The sequence below is a fragment of the Patiria miniata genome, unplaced genomic scaffold (assembly GCF_015706575.1).
Source record: "Patiria miniata isolate m_02_andy unplaced genomic scaffold, ASM1570657v1 HiC_scaffold_22, whole genome shotgun sequence".
NCBI classification, from domain to species: Eukaryota; Metazoa; Echinodermata; class Asteroidea; order Valvatida; family Asterinidae; genus Patiria; species Patiria miniata.
In genome coordinates this window covers 8,380,184-8,400,606 of record NW_024037061.1, presented here as the reverse complement: position 1 = coordinate 8,400,606, position 20,423 = coordinate 8,380,184, and the positions used below count along the sequence as shown (strand labels likewise).

General features: G+C 40.5%; 2 protein-coding genes and 1 long non-coding RNA gene across 4 annotated transcripts in view; 2 read left to right on the top strand and 1 right to left on the bottom strand.

Annotated features, from left to right (window-relative positions):
* The window catches only part of LOC119730759 (tetratricopeptide repeat protein 28-like), a 70,536-nt gene extending 59,523 nt beyond the window's left edge, over nucleotides 1–11,013 (top strand). The window contains exons 7-16 of one of the 2 annotated variants that reach the window (XM_038203784.1): nucleotides 93–686; nucleotides 1,194–1,432; nucleotides 1,812–2,032; nucleotides 2,436–2,802; nucleotides 3,307–3,468; nucleotides 4,314–4,548; nucleotides 5,662–5,738; nucleotides 7,484–7,595; nucleotides 8,021–8,128; nucleotides 8,665–11,013. In XM_038203784.1, the coding sequence (XP_038059712.1) occupies nucleotides 93–686; nucleotides 1,194–1,432; nucleotides 1,812–2,032; nucleotides 2,436–2,802; nucleotides 3,307–3,468; nucleotides 4,314–4,548; nucleotides 5,662–5,738; nucleotides 7,484–7,595; nucleotides 8,021–8,128; nucleotides 8,665–10,895 (4,346 nt within the window). In that variant the 3' untranslated portion in view covers nucleotides 10,896–11,013. The remainder of the gene's footprint in view (nucleotides 1–92; nucleotides 687–1,193; nucleotides 1,433–1,811; nucleotides 2,033–2,435; nucleotides 2,803–3,306; nucleotides 3,469–4,313; nucleotides 4,549–5,661; nucleotides 5,739–7,483; nucleotides 7,596–8,020; nucleotides 8,129–8,664) is intronic. The other variant, XM_038203785.1, reaches the window with a different exon arrangement.
* Nucleotides 11,014–11,363: 350 nt separating this feature from the next.
* LOC119730758 lies at nucleotides 11,364–13,080 on the top strand. Its single transcript, XR_005271390.1, has 2 exons — nucleotides 11,364–11,415; nucleotides 11,451–13,080. It is a non-coding gene; the product is annotated as an uncharacterized LOC119730758 (long non-coding RNA).
* A 664-nt stretch (nucleotides 13,081–13,744) lies between these two features.
* Nucleotides 13,745–17,094, bottom strand: LOC119730317 (protein-tyrosine sulfotransferase 1-like). Its single transcript, XM_038203155.1, has 2 exons — nucleotides 16,145–17,094; nucleotides 13,745–15,327 (listed from the first exon to the last, which is right to left on the bottom strand). Exons 1-2 carry the CDS (start codon nucleotides 16,972–16,974, stop codon nucleotides 15,018–15,020), a joined length of 1,140 nt encoding a protein of 379 aa, XP_038059083.1. The 5' UTR covers nucleotides 16,975–17,094; the 3' UTR covers nucleotides 13,745–15,017.
* Between the last annotated feature and the right edge of the window lie 3,329 nt (nucleotides 17,095–20,423).

The window sequence follows — 20,423 nt, the reverse complement described above, 5'->3', positions numbered from 1 at the left end:
AAACAACGAGAACAGCATGAATTATTTGATGCCAAAGAACCTAGTGCCTCAATGAGTAGCATTAATTAGAATTGTGAATTCTTCTCAAACAGGTATTCTCAAGTTCCATGATTGCAATCTGAATCAGCTTGACAAGTCCATGGAGGAAGACGATGCATCAACCTGCTCCGAGTCCACCCTGACAAACAGCGCCCTCAATGTAACGACATCAGCGCACCTCGACCAGTGCATTATGCATGCCAGGGAGGCATTAGGCGTGGACGCTCAGCACAGCACATACCGCAGTGCCGGCGACATCACCAGCGAGACAGAGAGTGAAGCGGATGAGCTCCTACAGCAGCACCTGGAAGAGCTGAACGCCAAACTGATTGTTGGTGGCAGCGGTGGGATTGACATCAACAACCAGCATCTGAGACTCACTAACCGCAACCATGCTGTCAACAGCAGTGCACGCAGCATGGCCAGCATGATGAGTCAGCTTAGCCTGAACGGTAGCATTATGAGCAACTCGTCTTTAGTCAACGCTGTCTCGAGCAAGTCTGTCAAACAGAAGCAGCTGAAGTCTTGGTCAGGTAGACCACCACTGAGAGTCCTCTATGACCTCCTTATAGCTCCTATGGAGGATGTACTACCACAACCAAATGGGCCCAATACCCCTGCTACTGATTTGGTATTGGTATTGGAAGGTAAGCTAACGTACCAAAAGTCCATTTGTTAATATTGGTTTTGCCATTCATAGAAAAAAGCTTGACGAATACATCTAAACAAATTTTATTACATCTTGCCAGCTTTTCACCTGATTTTGTTTTAATTTTGTTACAAGTTCCTTGCCTGTTTTTCTAATTTTGTGATATTTTCAAAAATATACAATTGTCAGTTAAAAGATTTCGTTGTTAAGGGTTTGAGGTTTTGTGGAATGTTTCTTTTCAAAAGAATGAAGATATCCATTCAAAATAGATACTTTAATAATTTATTTCTTACCCTTCCACTATTTTCAAAGAGCTCCCCGTTTCATCAGTCATTCCTGAACTTGTAAACATTTTGTAATGAGTAGGTGTATTAATAGTTTTTAACAACACGCAGAGAAAAAGAACTACCAAGTTATGTTTAGGAGAATTGCATAATATCTCATGATGGTAGAAATTTTTTTTTTTTGAGAATCATCTCTCAGTTCCTGCTCCTTCATTTTGCAGGTGATTTGTACCTAGTCCCGTTTCCAGTCCTGAAAGGTACCTCAATGACAGAGTGTCTCCAGGAGAGGTTCAACCTGCGTGTTGTGCCGTCACTGAGGGCGCTCAACACTAATCGTTACTGGGAACAACGCGCGACATCCAACAGCGGCATGGTCCCAGCGGTGGTGGTGGCCAATCCTGAGATGCCTCTCAGTGTGACAGAGAGATGGGGATGGGGTAATCTGCCTAACGCTGAGCAGGTCAGTACAGTGTTCCAAGAGGTCAGCTAGGTTAATTACAAAAGCAGTCTCTAAATTTGTCTGTGTTAAGTCTTTAGAAGTCTAAAGATTTGTATAGAGTCTAGAAAAGCTCACCTAGTCAATTATTTGGGTGAAATTTCTTGAAATGTTTCAGTTTTAAGAACAACTATTGCTCATAATTTTTTTCTTTGCTACTCTAAAATGAGATAAAAGCCAGTTATAAATAGCATTTATCACGTCATTTTTGCTTGTTATCTGGATGTTGAAGCTGTTTGACATTAACTCCTGTTCTCAAAAGTCCTGAAACATCCATCCAAAGCAGAAACAAATTGTAAATATGAAAATCCTCCAATTGTGTCCGGTTTGATTTGATTTCCAGGAGGCTCATCTGATATCAGAGATCATGGGAGTCACGCCCTTGACAGGCCCATCAGCCACAAAGGAAGCTCTACGCAAGTCCATCGCCAACGCCGAGTGTCTTCACTTTGCCACGTCGGTGTCTTGGAAACTCTCCGCTCTGATTCTGTCACCTGGACATATACCACAGAAGAAGGGGCCACCATCGCCTGTCAGACAGCGAAGCATATCACCTACCAATGGGTAAGTAGATTGGTGATCTCTAATGATAGAGAGTCTGGTTCGTTAGAGTGTCTTGACCTGATAGACAGTGACGAGAGTGATCTAGACACTAACCCAGACACCCCAGGTCTTTCAGAGTTCCTCCTAACAACTTGCATTGCTTCTTCTGTTGATAGAGAGTCTGGTGCCTTAGAGCATCTAGACCTGACAGACAGAGAAGAGTGTGATCCAGACAGTAACCCAGACACCCCAGCTCTCTCATAGATCCTCCTGTTTGTATTGTTTCCCCTGTTGCTAGAGAGTCTGGTGCCTTAGAGCATCTAGACCTGACAGACAGCGAAGAGAGTGATCTAGCCAGTAACCCAGACACCCCATCCCTCTCCAAGTTTCTCCTAACCGCTTGTATTGTTTTCTCTTTTGATAGAGAGTCTGGTGCCTTGGAGCATCTAGACCTGACAGACAGCGAAGAGAGTGATCTAGACAGTAACCCAGACACCCCAGCACTCTCCGAGTTCCTTCTAACGGCTGCAGACATCCTAGACCTCCAACTGACTGCTAAGCTAGTCATCCTGTCTTGCTATGCCAGCGAGACACGCTCAGGCCGCATCACAGCTGATGGCATCGTAGGCTTGGCCAGGGCCTTCCTGGCGGCCGGTGCCCAGAGTGTGTTGGTTCCCCTGTGGTATGTCCCTGAGCCAGCTAATAAGATCTTCATGAAGGGATTGTATGAGAGTCTCCTACTGGGCACCAAGGCGAGTGTGGCAGTTGGTAATGCCATGCGAAGTGTACAGGTAAGGAGTTTTCTGAATGGAATCTTAGAATTAAAACTAGGCAGTCTTAAAGGCTGTCTCTGTCAATTTCATTATTCACATAACAAAATGTTCTAATGTCCTGGGGTGCGTTTTGGCGGTCATAACCAAGAATTGGTTCGGTGGTTTCTCTTTGGTTAATTGTTTTGGGGATTTGAGTACTACATGATCACGCGTAATTCTAACCCAATTAAAATTGCTGAAGAAATTCACCGACAAGAAACCACCGAACCAATTCTTGGTTATGACCGCCAAAACGCACCCCTGAATGTAGATTTTCAGTGATTATGTAGTTATTGAATGGAATCTTTGTAAAAAAAAATAGAGGTTAAAAGAGTTCCCAAATGTAAATTAAAAAATTGAAGAATAAACACAGTTGAGGTTTAACTTTTAACCTTTGGCCTTTTGACCTGTGGCCCAGGTTTCTATCAGAGTTCTCCTTACCTTTTATCCTTTTTAACTTTGACCTTTTGACCTATGACCCAGGGGTTCAAGCAGTTTGCTCATCCATCCAATTGGTCCGGCTTCATGCTTCTTGGCTGTGACGTCAGATTGAGTAATAAGAGCGCCATGTTTGGAAATGCTATCGGAGATCTCCTGACTACGCCTACAAAGTGTCGAGAAGCACTCAGAGTGCTGCTACATCTGGTGAGTACTGTTTATTCTTTAAAGGTATATGGATACCATTTGCAAAAATATCTGTTTTGACGATTCAAAGAACAATACAATAAGTCTGAAGCAGGTTATTAAAAAAAACTAACTTGTTGAAATTTCAGCTCAATATACATGCTTTTTGAGACAAACTGTGAAAATGCAACATTGCTTTTCTCAAAGCAAAGCATTGGTTTCAGTTTGAAAGCGCGATGGTTTGGTCTGAACCATCGCAAGGAAATGATGGTAATTCCTCTCCTCTCGGAACAACAGTGTACTAGACGCAGCGATTTCCTCGAATGCACGATGCTATTATTTGCTTACAATCAAGTAGAATATTTCTTGATATCTTGACAGTTTCATCATTGAAGTTTGGAGATGCTGTCCATCACCTTTAAATTGATAGCTGGTCAGCTCATTTTGCCAGACTTGAAAATTCGCTGTGACCCACATAGCAGCTAAATATTGCTCAGCTATCTTCTTGTAAAGCAAATGTCAGTTGGTACTGGTCACAAGAATATATATCATGTGCTATGCTACCTTGTATCCTACTTTGGCTAAGCCAAATTTTTCTGTACTTAGTAAATTTTTCACAGTAAGCAGCCCCATTAAACTGGGCGGGGTGCCGGGGGGGGGGGGGGGGGGGCTAATATCAAATAAATGCTTGGCACAAATTGCTGAGAGTTAAAAATTACTTAGAAATCCAGAATGCCATTTCAGAACTAAATTCAGTTAGTTCTCACTCGTTTTATGTTCAGGACAAGTTTGAAAGCACCAAGAAATCAGGATGTAACAGTTTTTTGACAACTCTTTCTGTGCTTTGTGATTGGTCCCCAATTCAGATTGAGAAGTCCCTTCAGCGCATCCACCGTGGTCCCAAGAACCCCATCTACACCACCCAGCAGAGCATCTTAAAGAAGGTGGGACCTGTCCGTGGATGGCAGGAGCTCCTGAAGGCCGTGGGTTTCCGCTTCGAGGAGCAGCCAGCTAAGGGTATCCCTCCGTCGGTCTTCTTCCCGTTGTCTGATCCTGGGGAGAGGTTGCTACAAGCTAGCGCGAGCCTGCAGGCGTTACTGGGTAAGATAAAGACAAGACCTACTGGTATCTTGATGATTGATTACTTATGTTTGCAGAGGGGGGAAAATGACCAGCATAGGGGTGTGCATTTACGGGTAATATGGGAACTGGGTACCCGATTGAAAAAAAAATATGGGTACTCAGGTACCCGTTAAAGAAGCTCAACCCTAAAATTCAAATCTCGGAAGTTGCTGTTCAGTTTTTTCATGAAGGTCCACAAGATAATTCTACCACATTGGTGTATCAATACAGCAAGATACAAGTGTGAGCAGTGAGCTCTATAGCTTTATGGTGAAAAATAATGTGTTTGTTTTCCCATGTAGCCTGGCTTTTTTGGAAATTCATCACAAATGACATTCACAACCCTTCTTTTTCATTGTCTGAGATGCTACTAAGTTATTTGTAAAGTTGGTTCCATAATCTGGAACCGGTTCCTGACATCAACGGTCGGGTACTTGGGTACCCGGTTTCGATGCACAGCCCTAGACCAGTACAATGTATCAAATGTGGTTATGATGTGCATGTGGTGTTATTATTTAATCTCAAAAAAGGTTACAAAGAGAAGCGGTCATCTGTCATTGTAAATTTAGAAATACATCAAAGAATTCAGATCACTAACTTTGGATCCCTTTTGTGCTCCAGGAACAAAGCTAAAGTTTAGAGTTTGTCAATTTTTCAAGGCTTTAGAAATTGCCCATGAAAGACCGTCTAACTAAAAACGGCAGGTTTTTTTTTCTGTGCGTATGTTTTCTGCATTGTGCCAATACCAAAAGCCGTAGCTAAAATAAATCTTGAAGCAGAATTACTCCACTCTCCTGAAGACGGTCAGAGCATACTGCCCGGAATGCCGAGTTTATACCTCTGGTTCTTTTCAGAACCGTTCTCTTAGTTGAGAAATTATTCACACATGGTGTTTCCGCAAACCTTTCACTCATTAGTATCTTCACCATGCAAAGCCTCAAATCTTACTTACTCCACATCATGTTTGGTCCCCACTTTCTTGAAACCCACCCAAGTGTTTTTCGATGGCGGTTTGGTCAATTTATCGTTGCATAATGGTTGTTGACATAATTGTTTACATTGTGTTGTCACTTTTGTTTTGATGCTTCACAGGTTTGTCTCAGAATACACTGATTGCTTTGTCTAAGCTGCTTTCATTCTCCGATGCTGCTCAAGAAATCATTATCATGGTGAGTAGTCAGTCTTCTTAACCCAATTGAAGGTTTTGTTTTGAAATAGTTTGGTACTTCAATACTTGGTACTTGGTTGTTTTCCTCCAGAAAACTTCTACAAGGGAATATGACTATGGAGGTATGGACCTTGCAATCTGTGGAACATCTATAAAGAGTTTTAGTGTCCTTGCTTGGAATAAACCTTGTTTAAATTTGTATGGACCAATCTGATCACGCTAACAATTCTATCACGGAGGCCCCCATCAATGGCGAAAGCATTGTGCTAGCTATTGTTCAGATAATCCAGGGCAGTCGCTTTGTACAATGGTAAGGGGGCCTCATGAGAGTACAGTGATCATGTTCCCATATTCATCTGTTGATCACACAGGATATTGCAATTTAGATGGTGTAAATATCGATTTAGTTTTTCTGTAGTATTTTGTAATATATCTTTTATCATGTGTGTTCAGCCAAATGTTTCACACTGCACACTATGATCATCTTCAGGGCAATGTTACAAATTTCTGTGTATTTTATTCGTTCCAAATCCAAGCTCTACTGTGAAATCCCTTTTTAAGTCTCAAAAATACTCATTAAACCCTGGACAAGCTGGGCACTCAATCCAAATCCAAGTTTTAAACAAATGGCATCTTTCCTCGACAGCTGCGTATAATGATCAGTCGGGTGCATCAAATGAAAAAGTCTAGTGTCCGGACTCAAGGCAGTGAATCTGTCGATAGCGTTAATATACCCAACCAAGTACAGTCACCACGGACCATGGAGCATCAAATGGTAGATGAATAGTGTGACTGCACAAAGTTCACCCACCTTCAGATTAGTCCATGGTCACTATTGCGTTGATTTGGTGTGGTTTGGAAGTTTCGCACAGATTTTTATATTTTTTTTAAATCTGATTAACTCTTTCAGTATGATATACTTGATGCATAGTAGACCTGGAGTTGTATTTTCAGCACTTGTGAGCTTAAACCACTAAAAAACAAAACAAAAAAAGTCTGGCATTTTCACAGCATTTTCTACATCAGTGTATGTATATTCCATTTCGTGCATTAAAGAACACTTGAACATTTGGTTGATAACATTTGGTTGATAATGTTCACGGTGATGCAGAATAAGGACATTAATTTGCTGTGCATTTGCAGTGTCAGTAAGACCCCCTTTACACAGGGCTGCGACCTTTGGGCCTCCCTTGTGCGACCATAAAACTGGCCAGGTCGCCGTTGGAGGCTCAAAGGAGGCCGAATGGTTGCCTAGGTCGTTCAAAGGTGGTACACAGGATGTTCAGACATCGCCACGGACGCCATGGTCGCTGTAAATATTTGTTCAAAACAGTCGCCCAAAGGTCGCCAAGGAGGTTGGTTGCTCAAAGGTGGCTCAAATGAGGCAGAAGGGAGGCACAAGCATTGCCGTGGTTGCAGAATGGATGCACAATGGTCGGCCAATGGTCGCCACGTAATACATCCGTTCTGTTGCAAATTTTACCGTCAATCTGGGCGATGCTTCTGCCTCCCTTGTGCCTCAAGGGTCGCCTAGGAGGCAGAAGCATGGCTGAATGGTCGACCAGTGATCGCCGTTAGTTGCCGTTGGTCGCCGATGATGGCACAGAGGAGCCTCAATGGTTGCCCAACCTGATCCCCACAAGTTGCTCCGTGGACAGCAAACCCTCACTGCACACTTTCTCCCACGTTCACCGTTTGACACGTTTTCATCGCGCTCATTCTGAATTCTTGTTTTCAAATTCACAGCTCCAGCAAGTTGTGGCTAAGTACACACGAGACAGAGAGGGCGCTATTCAGGTCCCTGTCAACGTGAAGCTGTGGAGAACACCGGGCTGTCATGAGTTACTAGCTTCACTTGGTAAGGACTGTCAAAGACAAATGGACGCAATTGACATTGTCACTGGTACCTATTGTATGTCTGATTCAGATGTTTGTAACAAACCACAAAAATATAGTGATGGTGTACAAGAACATAAACAGAGACATGCCTTGTTTATGTAGAGAAGATTTCAGTTAAAATCGTCATCTCAATTTCTCTTGAAGACATTGATCCTCATACAGTTCATTAAAATATATTGAAAAGTGACTTTTTAAACCTTGTTTCCCCAAGTTATGAATGTCTTTGAGTCTTTATTCATGAGGGTGTAAGTGCTAAGATAACTCGGGATTGGTCAGTTAAGTGCTTGGGCACCGGCACTATTCTGAAAACTTGCTTGAAGTCCTGCTTTATACGTCATTTGGTTCCTTTGTTGATCATCATATTTTCTCTCGTTATCTCGTCAGGTTTTGACTTGATTGACGTAGGCAAGGAAGAGGTGCTACTAATCACCGGCAAGCAAGTCAGTCGACGCATGCTGCACTACACACTGCAAGCTCTGCTTGCAATATTCGGTCAGTTCACATTGAATTCACTTGCGTAACTTAAAGTATGTCTGATTTGAAATTGACCAAAAATGGTTGTTGAACATTTCAGATATTGAACATTTACACTATGCTCTGTCATTGGATGTTTGAGGAGTTGCCAGTTTATTTAATGCTCAAAGTGAAAATGGTTTGAACATTGAGTTATCTTAAGACAACAAGCAATTGTTTTTAAATTCCACTGCACTTTTTTGTACTTAAGATGAATGTGAATCATCAAGTAAAGTTACAAAGTTGCAGCATGGCTTTTTAACATACCTTATTTAGTGGTTGGGGAAAAACAAGTTCTTCAATATTTCTACTTTAAAATATCAACCCTCCAAACGTTTGTGTCTATTCAAGTCAAGTACATTACAAATTGGAGAAAATGAAGTTCCTTTCTATTTTGTGATAACTTCTTCACACATATTTCCTCCCCAGAAGCAATAGTTAATGATTTGCTTGTTTTCTAGGACTATTGTCATTGAAATAGCACTAATAGACTCTATTACCTATTCTGTCTTCAGATCCCGCTGCTGCACCCAAATCTCTACCATTAGAGAGCTTCTCTTCCATGGAGAGTCTCTGCTCCTCCCAGTCAGGAGCATCCGGGATGTCCCTCTCTGCCGTCTCCGCATCCTCCCTCGTCTCCTGCCACTCACTGAAATCCAACGCAGACATGTCCCAGCCCGTCGAGATCTCCCTTGGCAAGAGCCACAAGAGAGGAAAGCGACGCAACAATCGGCAGTTTGGAGTGACGTCTACGCCCATCTCTGCTGAGATGACACGGAGCGGCTTTGCCTACTCTGGGCAGAACTCCTACGCCTCGTTAGTTGCTGTTGGGATCTCGCCGGTTGCACGGAACACCCAGGGTGTCAGCCCTGCTCCTTCATCTGGATCTTCAGAATCAAACCCACCAATGTCAAGTCCCACCACCGTAGGACCAACTCTTGGAGGTGTCAGGAATCAAACGCCTTCTCGTCAAGAGATCCCAGATGCAAGTCTCTTCTCAGCTGACGGCGATCTGACAATGGCTCCCGAGGTCCTGGCATTGCTGAACAGTCTTAACAATGACCCAGATGATACGATGGTCCACCAAGACGGGTTTGTGAACTCCTCCAACAGGGAGAGTCCTCTCTTATCATCCTCGTCATCCAGGACCAAGAGATCTTCCAGTTCTCGAGAGTCACTCCTCGGAAGCCAGGACTCTCTCTCCATGGGAATGGTGAATCCTGCTTTTGTGGATGATACAGTGGAGTTCATAACGAGATCCATTCCCATGTCATCCTCATCCAGTATTGATGTGAGATACAACCGCGGTAGCAACGGTGTAAACAGCAACAACACTGAGCATAATAAACCCAGGAGGGATTCGAACCAATCACGATCAAGATCTGTGTCTCCAGGTGATGTCTTCTTGCCTGATACAACATCTCCAAAGTGTAGCTTGTACGCAGGCTCTCCCAGACAAAGCCCTGCGAGATTAGAACCAGGCGTTACAAGTCCTCCTAGAGGAGGCAGCCCAAGCGCTAAGCTATTACGTCGCACTAGTCGCTCATCACCAGCTCCGTCACACTCAGACCACGGATCTGAATCCAGAGGTACGCCATCGCCTCACGAGGCCATCGCCATGAAGGTCCTGCAGGACACTATTAAGCACATGAGTGCCGTGGAAAGCATGCAGAGGTTTACACGGATGAAACAAGGAAGGCCACAGCCACCGAGCCAAACGGCTGAGGCTGTGGCTACAACACAGACTGAGACATCCAATGAACAAGGAACCAGAGGACCCTGGAAGGTTGTCGATCGCAAGGAAAGTCCCGTGAGGGCACTGTTCACAAGTTCTACCACCGAAACCCCACCAGGACGCTCCCACCAAGTCTCTCAACATCACCCTGATCAGGGGTTCTCTAACAGAAGGCAGTCAAGCCCAACTGGTAGGAAGCATTCATCAGCTCAACCAAAACCAAGTACAATGGTAAACGGTACCCGTGGAAGTAGCCCCCACCTTAACCACAATACCCCACCTCCTCAGAGTACCACCAATCGACTAGAAGCCATCAACGCTCAGAGAATCCGATCCTTAAAAACTGGAAGCACACAAGATGAAAGTTTTGATGCTTCACGCCCATCCCAAGGGTCATATAACATTCCCAGAGAGAGAACGCCTTCCTCAAGCTCGACCTCCAACACATCCACCTTGCCTCATACCAGACCCATCCAGTACATCCCACCTTCTGACGACTACAAACCCCAAGTCAACTCCAATCTGAACTCATCCTATTCCAATTCTAATCACGTCAAGTCGTACCCGGTAACAAACTCGGTGCCTCTTGATGTGAGGCCCAAACCACACCCAAAGGGCAATTCAGTCAGGACTTTTACCCCCGATAGTCAGGAGCGAATATCAGCTAGCCAATCGTCCGCTTACTATCTGAACCGGCCGGATAGTTCCCAGAGCTCCACTGGTAGCATCTACTCCTCGACTTCCTCCATTCCTAGTGTGATTCACATGCAGACTGCCAATAGTCCCCACCATGAGGGCACTGTTCACCCCCAGACAGCAAACCACATCGGTCACAACCACACCAATCATGTCAATCAGCAAACCTCCAATCCCGGGGTTCAGCCAGCCAGTAAGGTACAAGGACAGCAGGTGAACGGTGGGATAGGTGCTAAGGTACCTAGAAGCAGGGTAGCCAGCGGTGAGGGAACTCAGAAGGTCACTAAGAAGGTTTACCATTCCTCGCCATGTTGAGTGGGTTACAGAGTTGTAGTCGAGTCCATCACAAGTCAAATCTCAAACTGATTCCAATCTGTAGTCCATCACAAGTCAAATCTCAAACCAATTGCATGTCAAGTCACAAGCCAAATTGCAAGTCCATCATAAGTCAAATCACAAGCCAAAAATTGCAAGTCCATCACAAGCCAAATCTCAAGTCCATCACAAGTAAAATCTCAAACCAATTGCATGTCGAGTCACAAGCCAAATTGCAAGTCCATCATAAGTCAAATCACAAGCCAAAAATTGCAAGTCCATCACAAGCCAAATCTCAAGTCCATCACAAGTCAAATCTCAAACCAATTGCATGTCGAGTCACAAGCCAAATTGCAAGTCTATCATAAGTCAAATCACAAGCCAAATCGCAAGTCCCTCACAAGTCAAATCACAAGCCAAATCTCAGGTCCATCACAAGTCAAATCACAAGCCAAATTACAAGTCCATCACAAGTCAAATCACAAGCCAAATCGCACATCCATCACAAGTCAAATCGCAGGTCCATCACAAGTCAAATCACAAGCCAAATCGCAGGTCCTTCACAAGTCAAATCACAAGCCCAAGTCCATCAAGTCAAATCCATCAAGTCCATCACAAGTCAAGTCACAAGGTCACAAGTAATGGTGGATAACAAATGACAGAGGATTGCACTTGACTTGAGGCTCAAGGACTTGGATTGACTTGTCGTTGTTTTGTGATGATTTGTCGTGACATGTTATGGACGTGGGGTGGCCTTGACTACAAACTCAGCACCGTGGCAGTATTTTAACAATCATTCCATTCCGAGGAATCCACCGGACTTGATATATTTCAATTTTTTATGTATAATTTAGTGGACATTAAAATGAATCTCGTAATGTTAAAAATAGATCCATCATGACTTCCAAGTAAGACCACCAACAATAATAACTGATTTCCCATAAAGAACTTTTGCACATTATGATTATTTTTATTTTTTTTTTCAAGTTATTTGTTTCCGATACCTTGAAAGAGATTAGGAACTACCATTTGAGTGTATTTGTTTTCTACCAGAATTAAAATATTAAATATTACCCTAAATATTAAATTTTGTTTTGGCAGGTATCTGTGCTTCCACCATAAATGGCTGATTTCATCAACTCAGTTATTTGATGTTTGTTTACATTTTGTAAAAATATAATATTGTCTGTATATCCGAGATGCGACCATTTTTTTTCCAGTTCAGCCACAGTAGTTTCAAAAAATACTCACTGCTTATTTTTCGCAAGACAGAAGTTTTTTGTCACCAGAAATTACCGCGAGCTTTTCTTGGGCAACTTTTATAGCATTTTCACCCATTTTAATACATATTTTCTCCCTTCGAGAAGCAGGCACGAAGTGAATTGGGATAGCAAACATGTTTCTGATTGTCAAGTACAATTATTCTCATTTTCTACTGTGCAGAATCATGTTTTCGATTTAATGAAACAACGAACTAAAATCACCATATTTTTGACAAGGTTGACAATTTTGTTTCAACCTGATCATTTATAATCACCTGCACATAATGATTTTATCACACTTTTTTTTTGACCACGTGAACACCGTATTAAAAAAGTGGGCCCACCTTTATTTGTTACAGTGTGTTAGTGAAAGTATTCTGTCCAATTTTTCATACGACAGAATTGTTTTATCGCACATGTATTCTTGCTTTTTGATATATACACACGATTACCAAAACAAATTGGTAGGCTGTATTGAAAAAAATTGCACAATTAAGCACCATTTTGAAATATTACTCTATGCTGAACATGACCTCTATTGGTCAGAAATTTCGGATCCTGTTTTTGATCACATTCCCTCTATTTGTGTAATCAATTAATTACACAAATAAATTCCTTCTTTTGCCAAGAAGTGTATTCTTGTGCACAAAAAAAGCGTCTTCCCTGCTTTTTTTTGGTTTTACTTGTACAAATAAAATTATTCTTTGTATTATATATTTATGAATCTTTCACCAGCGTTATGTATAAGCTATACATATATATCAAGGCTTTTTGAAAGGCAGTGTTGTGTAATATTTTGCTGTTTTTTCATTATTGATAACAAATTTTTGTTAATACATGTAAGTGTATGTCATACAGCAAGTGAATCATGTTGTATCTGCTTCTTGTATTGTGAAATAAAAACAAGACAAATTAATTTCGAATATTTGTTTCTTTACAAGTTACTCCAGTTTTTGGTCAATCATTCAATTTTTTGCCAAATTTATGAACAATTTTATTATGGTCCTTTTTCACTACCAATCATATTAATTCAGGGGCTAACATGGCCAAAATTTATTCGATTCTAAGGTTGGACACACTTTTATGTTTTTGGCCACAATCACAGTTTAATACAGGTTTTCCCGGCCAATTTCCTGCAGTGTTTATTCACTTCTGAAAATTGGTCATTCAATTTCGCCTGAATATGATTGCACATCTTTAATTCCATTTCAATTCAACAAAAGTTCAATCGTTTTCATTGTCCGTGCATTCGGTTTTGAGAAACAGATGGCCAATTACATTACCTGCGCATTCATTTACGCAAGCATACGTTTTTGCGCAGAGTTCTGGAATACAATTCCGTGAATGTGCAATCAAAAGTACGTTTTTCTCATTCAAAATAGCAGATTGCGTCACATAACATTCAACTAAAAGTGAAATAGAATAGCCAATGTTTGAAATCCGCCCTTTAAAAGCAAAAAGAAGCTGAATGAGCATAAACGAAAGGTGCTGCTCAATCACTTAATTGATTGAACTGAAATGGAATTGAATGCTGTGGTAACGAAATGAAACGCGTGTTCAGAGCGATTCTCAAATTCGGACGAAAATGAATGACCGCTTCTCAGAAGTGAATGAACATTTTAGGACAATTGACCGGGAAAACCTATAATAACCATTGACATATTTGGGTTGGTCAAATGGAATTTCAAATAATCCGAGGTTTACCACTTATAGGTTTTCAACACAAAAACGGGTTTTTTTATTTGCTCAAAATTAACAAGTGTTGGGGTGTTAACCTTATATTTCTCATTTTCATAATAAATCAATAATTAATCTTGATTTGAAATTTTAAAAAAATAATCTAAGGGTATAAACTAAATAATTTCACAAAAGTTCAAAAGTTGTACTTCAAATATCTAATGTACATCAATTCTCTGGGAAAGTCAACAATTAAAATTGAAAATTCACTCCAAATTAACAGGACCAAGTCTTAACCCTGAAATAACCCAAAGCCACCTTGGATAATGCCCTTTGTTTATTGAAATTAAAAAGGCCAATTTGAATATTTTCACCATTTAAAAAAAAAAAATGAAAAATGAAAACTGACAATAGTTGAAACAAGTAGGATGTGTTCTCAACGAACACGAATTAACATTTTGAACAACAGAAATTGCTTATGAACCAAATAAATACATACAAGTTGATGTCCTAAGCCTGATGACCTTAAAATAATAATTTTAAAAGCAAAACAAGGAAAAGTTACAAACGTGTCTTTATCCTGATGTAAAAATGTGCTCTGCCACCAAACAATAAGAATGAAGAAATTAAGGCAACAAAGAAACTAAAATTGACTGAAAATTTGGAAAATGACAAATAACAGGAGTCTAGACTCACAAAGACAGACACAGCTGAGCTCCTTTGTCACGTTAAGTACATCAAGACCACAAATTTCAGGCCAATTACAATTTTGGGAAGACACAAAATGAAAATCTACATTTTAAAATGTTCCTGATATATTGGGGAATTTCAAACAGCTTTTTAAAGACGTTGAAGTTTACAATGAAAATCAAACTTGGCCCCAATGTCAAGGCTCTGCATGCCTACCATCAATGAAGAATGCCCGCTTACTGTAGCAGACAATTGTGTGCTTACAGTTAGCAGATTTCACAGGTTAATTAGCAAGGAACCATTACCTACTGGGATTCTGTGCTTAGTAGGTTAGCACAGAAATCTTGTTGCTTACACAGAATGGTGATCGTAAGCGCGGAAATTCTGTGGTTAGCAGAGCCATGAAATTGGGCCCAGAGGGGGCTGAACCGCATTATTGCCAGCCAAGTATGTTACTACGGACACTGCCTTATTTATTGTGCATTAAAGACGACTATTTATACCTGAACTGGGCCATTTCTTGACCCACTTTCTTTGGAATAAAACCTTTACCCCTCTGAAGATCCTGTATATTGATCTTGTGTTGCTTCTGCATCTCGACCCGTCCTCTATCCCACAGATTCATGTCTCGGTTCCTTTTGTCGTAGTTTGGGTAGATCGCGTGCGTGTCGTACCCTAGACGTGTCAGCATCGGTGCTATGGTGTTGATGTCGGCCATGACATCTGGTGGAATGTGTCCAACCCATTTTGTTAGCGCTCCTTTGTTGATGGGCTTAATCACCTGGTCTGTTGATTTCTCCGTTCTAAATATCAACACAAGAATTGTAATTAAGAAAATGAAAACAACGATTGAAAGACTTTTGTGATGGTGTTCTCCTATCAGGGGAACAACAAACAACAAATGTCCCCAAAAAATAAAGATATCAAAATTTGAAATTTCTTCCTTAAAAAAAAGAGAAAGATTTTTGAAGTTAGGATTCACTTGGACAGGACAGTATGGAGGGGTGACTGGAATAGCCAGTGGGTACGCTCAAAACATTTTGTGGAGAAAAAAAGTGAAAATGGAACAAGGAAAAATTCCAAAGAGCTGCTGAAAAGAAAAAAAATGCTTAAAACAACTGAGAAAAACATATGCTCTACAAATTAACTGAGAATCACCTATACTGTAGGCAAAGAAAGAAACGCAACTTGGTTAAGATAATCTTGCTTCTGTAATAACAATGCTGCCTTAAACCTCACAAAAAAAACAATTGATCCATTTTGTCCCGCCTCAGTGACTCCCAATGAGAAGCTTGTTGCTAAAAACACTAAACACTGTCTCCTGTAATCCTGAATTCATTATTACATTTGAGTATGTTTTACAATAAAGTTGCATTTTTTTTTTTTTTTTTTTTTTTTTTTGCTAGTAAACATGACAAAATGCAAAAGCCATTTTTGCTGCTTTTGCAAACTACTTTGTTCAGCAAATTTCTGACTTCAGCAGCTCTTCGACCTTTGCTTTTTCTAAGACTACAGAGCTGTCTAAAACTAAGTCCATATCACACCAGTGTAAAGCCGACACATTTTGGGCTAAATGGAACAGTCATTTCATTTTTTTTTCAAAATGATTCCAGTGCTCACTTGGAGAGTGATATTCCTCCAGGTTTTCCCACAGCGCTTTCATGATGTAGGACCACATCATCCCAAGGAAGATCTAAGAACTCCAAGATCTTCCTCATCCAATCCTCCGAATGAAGCACAAGTTGCTCGTAGTACACGGGCAAGCAGACTTCAGGGCCTTCTTGCAAACACTGGTTGTACATCCCCTCTATGGTACGGCTCCATTTGGTAAGACATTCACGATAGCTGGTCATGTTGTAGCCAGTGATTGTCACGTGTCGCGTGATCATGGAGTGAACACTGGCGCGGCCGTCTCGAATCATCAATATATACTTTCCTTTTGGGAAGACACCATGCATGTAGGATAACGAGGACAGAACAAATGGGTCTTTATTGCATAACCTCTTGGCTGGCTCGCCGTGTCTAGCCATGATCTCTAACACGAAAGCCGCGACCGCGTTCTTGATGACTTCATCATCGATGCCAGCTTCTCGGAGTCGTTCTTTCTCAACACGATTTCCCACCCACTTGGAGCGACTTTGAAGCAAGTTTGGGATGAGGCGTGTTTCCTCCCCGCATCTTACATCGGGATGCGCGTCCAATAACGCTCTCATCAGCGTCGTGCCGCTGCGAGGAAATCCACCGACGAATATCAACGGGGAGCTTCTGTCGTAGGTGTATTCTTTCTGGTTGTCGTCATAGACAACATGCTGCGTGTTCTTCTGCACGACGTAAACTTTTGCATCTCGGGTGGAAAGCACTCCAAAAACAACGCAGGTCGTGAGGAGTAGCAACGCAATTAGGCGTGCCATTTTACGTTTGGCGGTGCGGTCCAACATAAAGAACGCCATATCTCCAAGCAATTTAGTCAATTTTAGTAACACCCGAAAGGTAGAATGAATTACCCAAGTTAGTCCATACAGTAATCAAGAAATTGACTATTCAACATTTGAAAGGTAAAAAAACGCAAATCTTTAGTCCAAAAGGGGCATTTTCTGAAACAAAACAACAGCAATGACCACACTCGAGTGAAGCATGGATAGCCTGAATACAAAATAACAACTGTTCTAATAAAATATATTTACCTTTTGTAAATTTCCAAGTTTCCATCGGTGACATCTCTTCATTCATTAACATTAACTCCACTGCAGCTGTACACAAAACACACACATTTTATATAAATAATCACAGGTGTTTCAGCAGAGAAACTAATCAAAAGTACACATAAGCCGAAGGGTAATTAAAACTTTATATGCCCAGCAGTTTTTGTCATTAAACTAAACCAACATTTGCTCACTTCCAATAAGTGATTATTTGCACCTGTTTTATATTAATATTCTAAAGTCATAATTATTTACAAATGCAGATGAAGTCACAATATGTAAATAATCGATGCAGACACACACAAGTATTGTTCTTTAAACATCCGTTTCATTTTTGATAATACTGAAGACACAAATTAATTTCAAGTTTCACATAATTTGTACTTACCTTACACAGACAGTCCAAGTCAACCACATCAATAATTGTCATGAAATTTAACAAAAAAACTGTTGTTGTTTTTTTTGAAAGAGTTTGTAACTTTGTAAGTCTACAAATACGGTGCACCGTTCCTTACCAAAAAATGAGAAATATTTAAACTTCAAAATGCTGCTATTTAGAAACCACTTTTTAAGCTCAACAACATTTCTAGTTGGTAACTTTTTTTCATTGCACAACAGACAAAAAATTACCAACAAAAGAATTACAGGTGTTGACAATTTTGATTGTCGCTTTTATTTCATAAATTCCTAGGACAATTAATTGTCCATCTTCATTGAGTAAACAAGGAGAATTCTTAAGGTTCACGTTTTAATCGGAACCTTTTAACCGTTAAAAGAATCGGACACAACATGGTTCCCAAGTGCTACGATGCACGCAGTCTCTGAATGCTTTTTCTGGCATGCAATGTTGTGACTAGCCATTCTGTGTCCAAAGTTTGGGAGCCATGTTGTTGCCACTTTATTGATGGCTCTGAATATTTCAAATCAATTGCATCCTCCATTGGTATTGGCAGTGTTTTGGCACTCAAAATCGAAGTGATAGTAGCCAACAGAAAGTTAACTTATATGATACCTGTGGCCACTGGATAAAGCATTTATTTTTACAACTTTGTGGGAACTTTGCGAGTTTTGTGACAATCAGGTCCCTTGTTTGGATACAGCTACTTGGTGAACTGTAAGGTCTCCTCACTTAACTTTCAATTCAAGTAACTTAAAGAAATAAACTTTAGTTTTTCTTAACTGTTAAGACCCATCTCCAAGATACCCAAGGAGTTTACAAAGCTAACATCTTGGCGACGTGCATAACACCAGGGCTCAATTTCATGGCTCTGCTCACCACATAATTCCAAGCTTACGATCACCAGTCTGTGCTAACACTGCTAGCCCAAAAAAACCTGTGCCACCCCTGTAAGCACAGAATCCTTAGTTATGGATGTACGCAAGCGCAGACGCCAAAATTCCTATACTCAGCACGATTTGAGACGAAGGGGTACCCCCTCCCCCAATCTGGCTATACCCTATGCAAACCCTAGACTATTGTTACCCAAAACATCCCCCTAGATATCTCAAAAGGATTCCTGAGATTCTGGTAACACAATGACCAACACAAAGGAAGGGGGTTCCCTCCGTCTAATATCATGCTACATATGAAAATATCTTGCTTACCTGTAAAATATGCTAATTGTAAGCACAGAATTTTCTGCTACAACAAGCAGGGATTTTACACTTTTAGTATTAAAGCAGAGTTATGCAATTGGCCAAGATCTGAAGAAACAGCAAACCGAGAAAGTTAACATACCTTTTTTAAATGTGTATAACGCCTCCACATTTTCAACATTTGGTACCAATTTCTTGGCACTGTTATTCTGCTAACCACAAAACTGTGCTTCAAACAGTATTGTAGACTGGCTTTCTGTCTATTTATGCTTAGCGTATAAATCTGATAAGAATTATTTTCTGCCTGAACAGCAAAACACTTGGCCTTGGTTTAAATTAAGTACTGTAAAATAACAGCTTGCACAACGACAATTCATGCAAGGCAAGATAAAGTTTTCTAAATTTGAATTTTAATATTTGAATTATAATTGTTATTTAGGTTTTCAATAACAGCTAAAAATGCACCCTGCATTTTGTTAATTTAAAGGAGATGTCTTCAAGGTGTTTTACCATTCAAGGTTCAACATCACCCTGTGGAGTTGCAAAAAAAAAGAAGAAATACCATCCAAGATTATACATGTACCTAGCTTCAATGATAACCCTGCTAAATCCTATTCAACAGAATCCTTTTTTGTTCTCTTAAAGTTGCTTTCCCTATACTATTCAATAAATTTGATTATTTAATGTTAACAAACTTACAACTTGTAAGTTTTATTCCAAACATAAAACGCTTTTCACCCTTTTTTGGGTGTCTAGAACGGTCTGAACAAGTTATTTTGGGAACAAACAGATCTGCCTTGTGGGGTGGGAACCAGGCTACCCCACAAGAAAAGAATGACTGTTGGGCCACGAATATACGAAATATGTAAAGTTATAATTCGGGATGACTTTTTTCCAGTTGATGTCTAAATTAAAAGTGAATAATTTTTTATATTCCAAGCAAAATAGCAATTTAGGAAAGGAATCTATTTTTCACAATGAAGCTTGAAAATAGAACGGGGAAAGCAACTTTTAAAAAGACCATTTCTTAACATTTACATATGTACATCTAACACTGGCAGAACAAAAATTAAAGCAGCAAAACTGGCAAAATTCAGCAAAAAAATATACATAAATAATTATTAAATTGTGCACCTTATTGGAAAATCACAGATCACATTCAGAGGAGAGTTGCAGTTTATACACTTTGATATTTGTATACAATCCCCAACCACCACAATAAGAAAATGCAAATATTTAACAAGAAAAAAAACTAAGATTAGGCAAAAAAAAAAATAAGTCGGTCTCTGGTCTCTGATCTTTTTTTTTCCAAAATGTTCTGCGGTAGCTCCAACAGCGCCCTCTATTTCCGCACCTCCTCAATTTTTTTTACCAAAGAGCACCAAGGAATGGGAAATTGCACCAAGGCAAATCATCAAAAGCACCAAGGCAAATTATGGAGGACACCAATGTACATGAGGACACCAAAAAAGCAAAACAGTACCCCACCTTGTCTGTACAATCCAAGCTTCAAGAAAAAAAAAAAAATCCGCGTGGCCGCGTCAATTCCGGAACTTTGGTCTGACCAGAGACCGATTTTTTTTTTTTTGGCCTTACTGTAC

Coding starts and splice junctions, on each gene's coding strand:
- LOC119730317 (XM_038203155.1), bottom strand. CDS start 16,974: ATGGCGTTCTTTATGTTGGACCGCACCGCCAAACGTAAAATGGCACGC. Junction 15,328..16,144: donor GGAGGAATATCACTCTCCAA/GTGAGCACTGGA, acceptor GTTGATATTTAG/AACGGAGAAATCAACAGACC.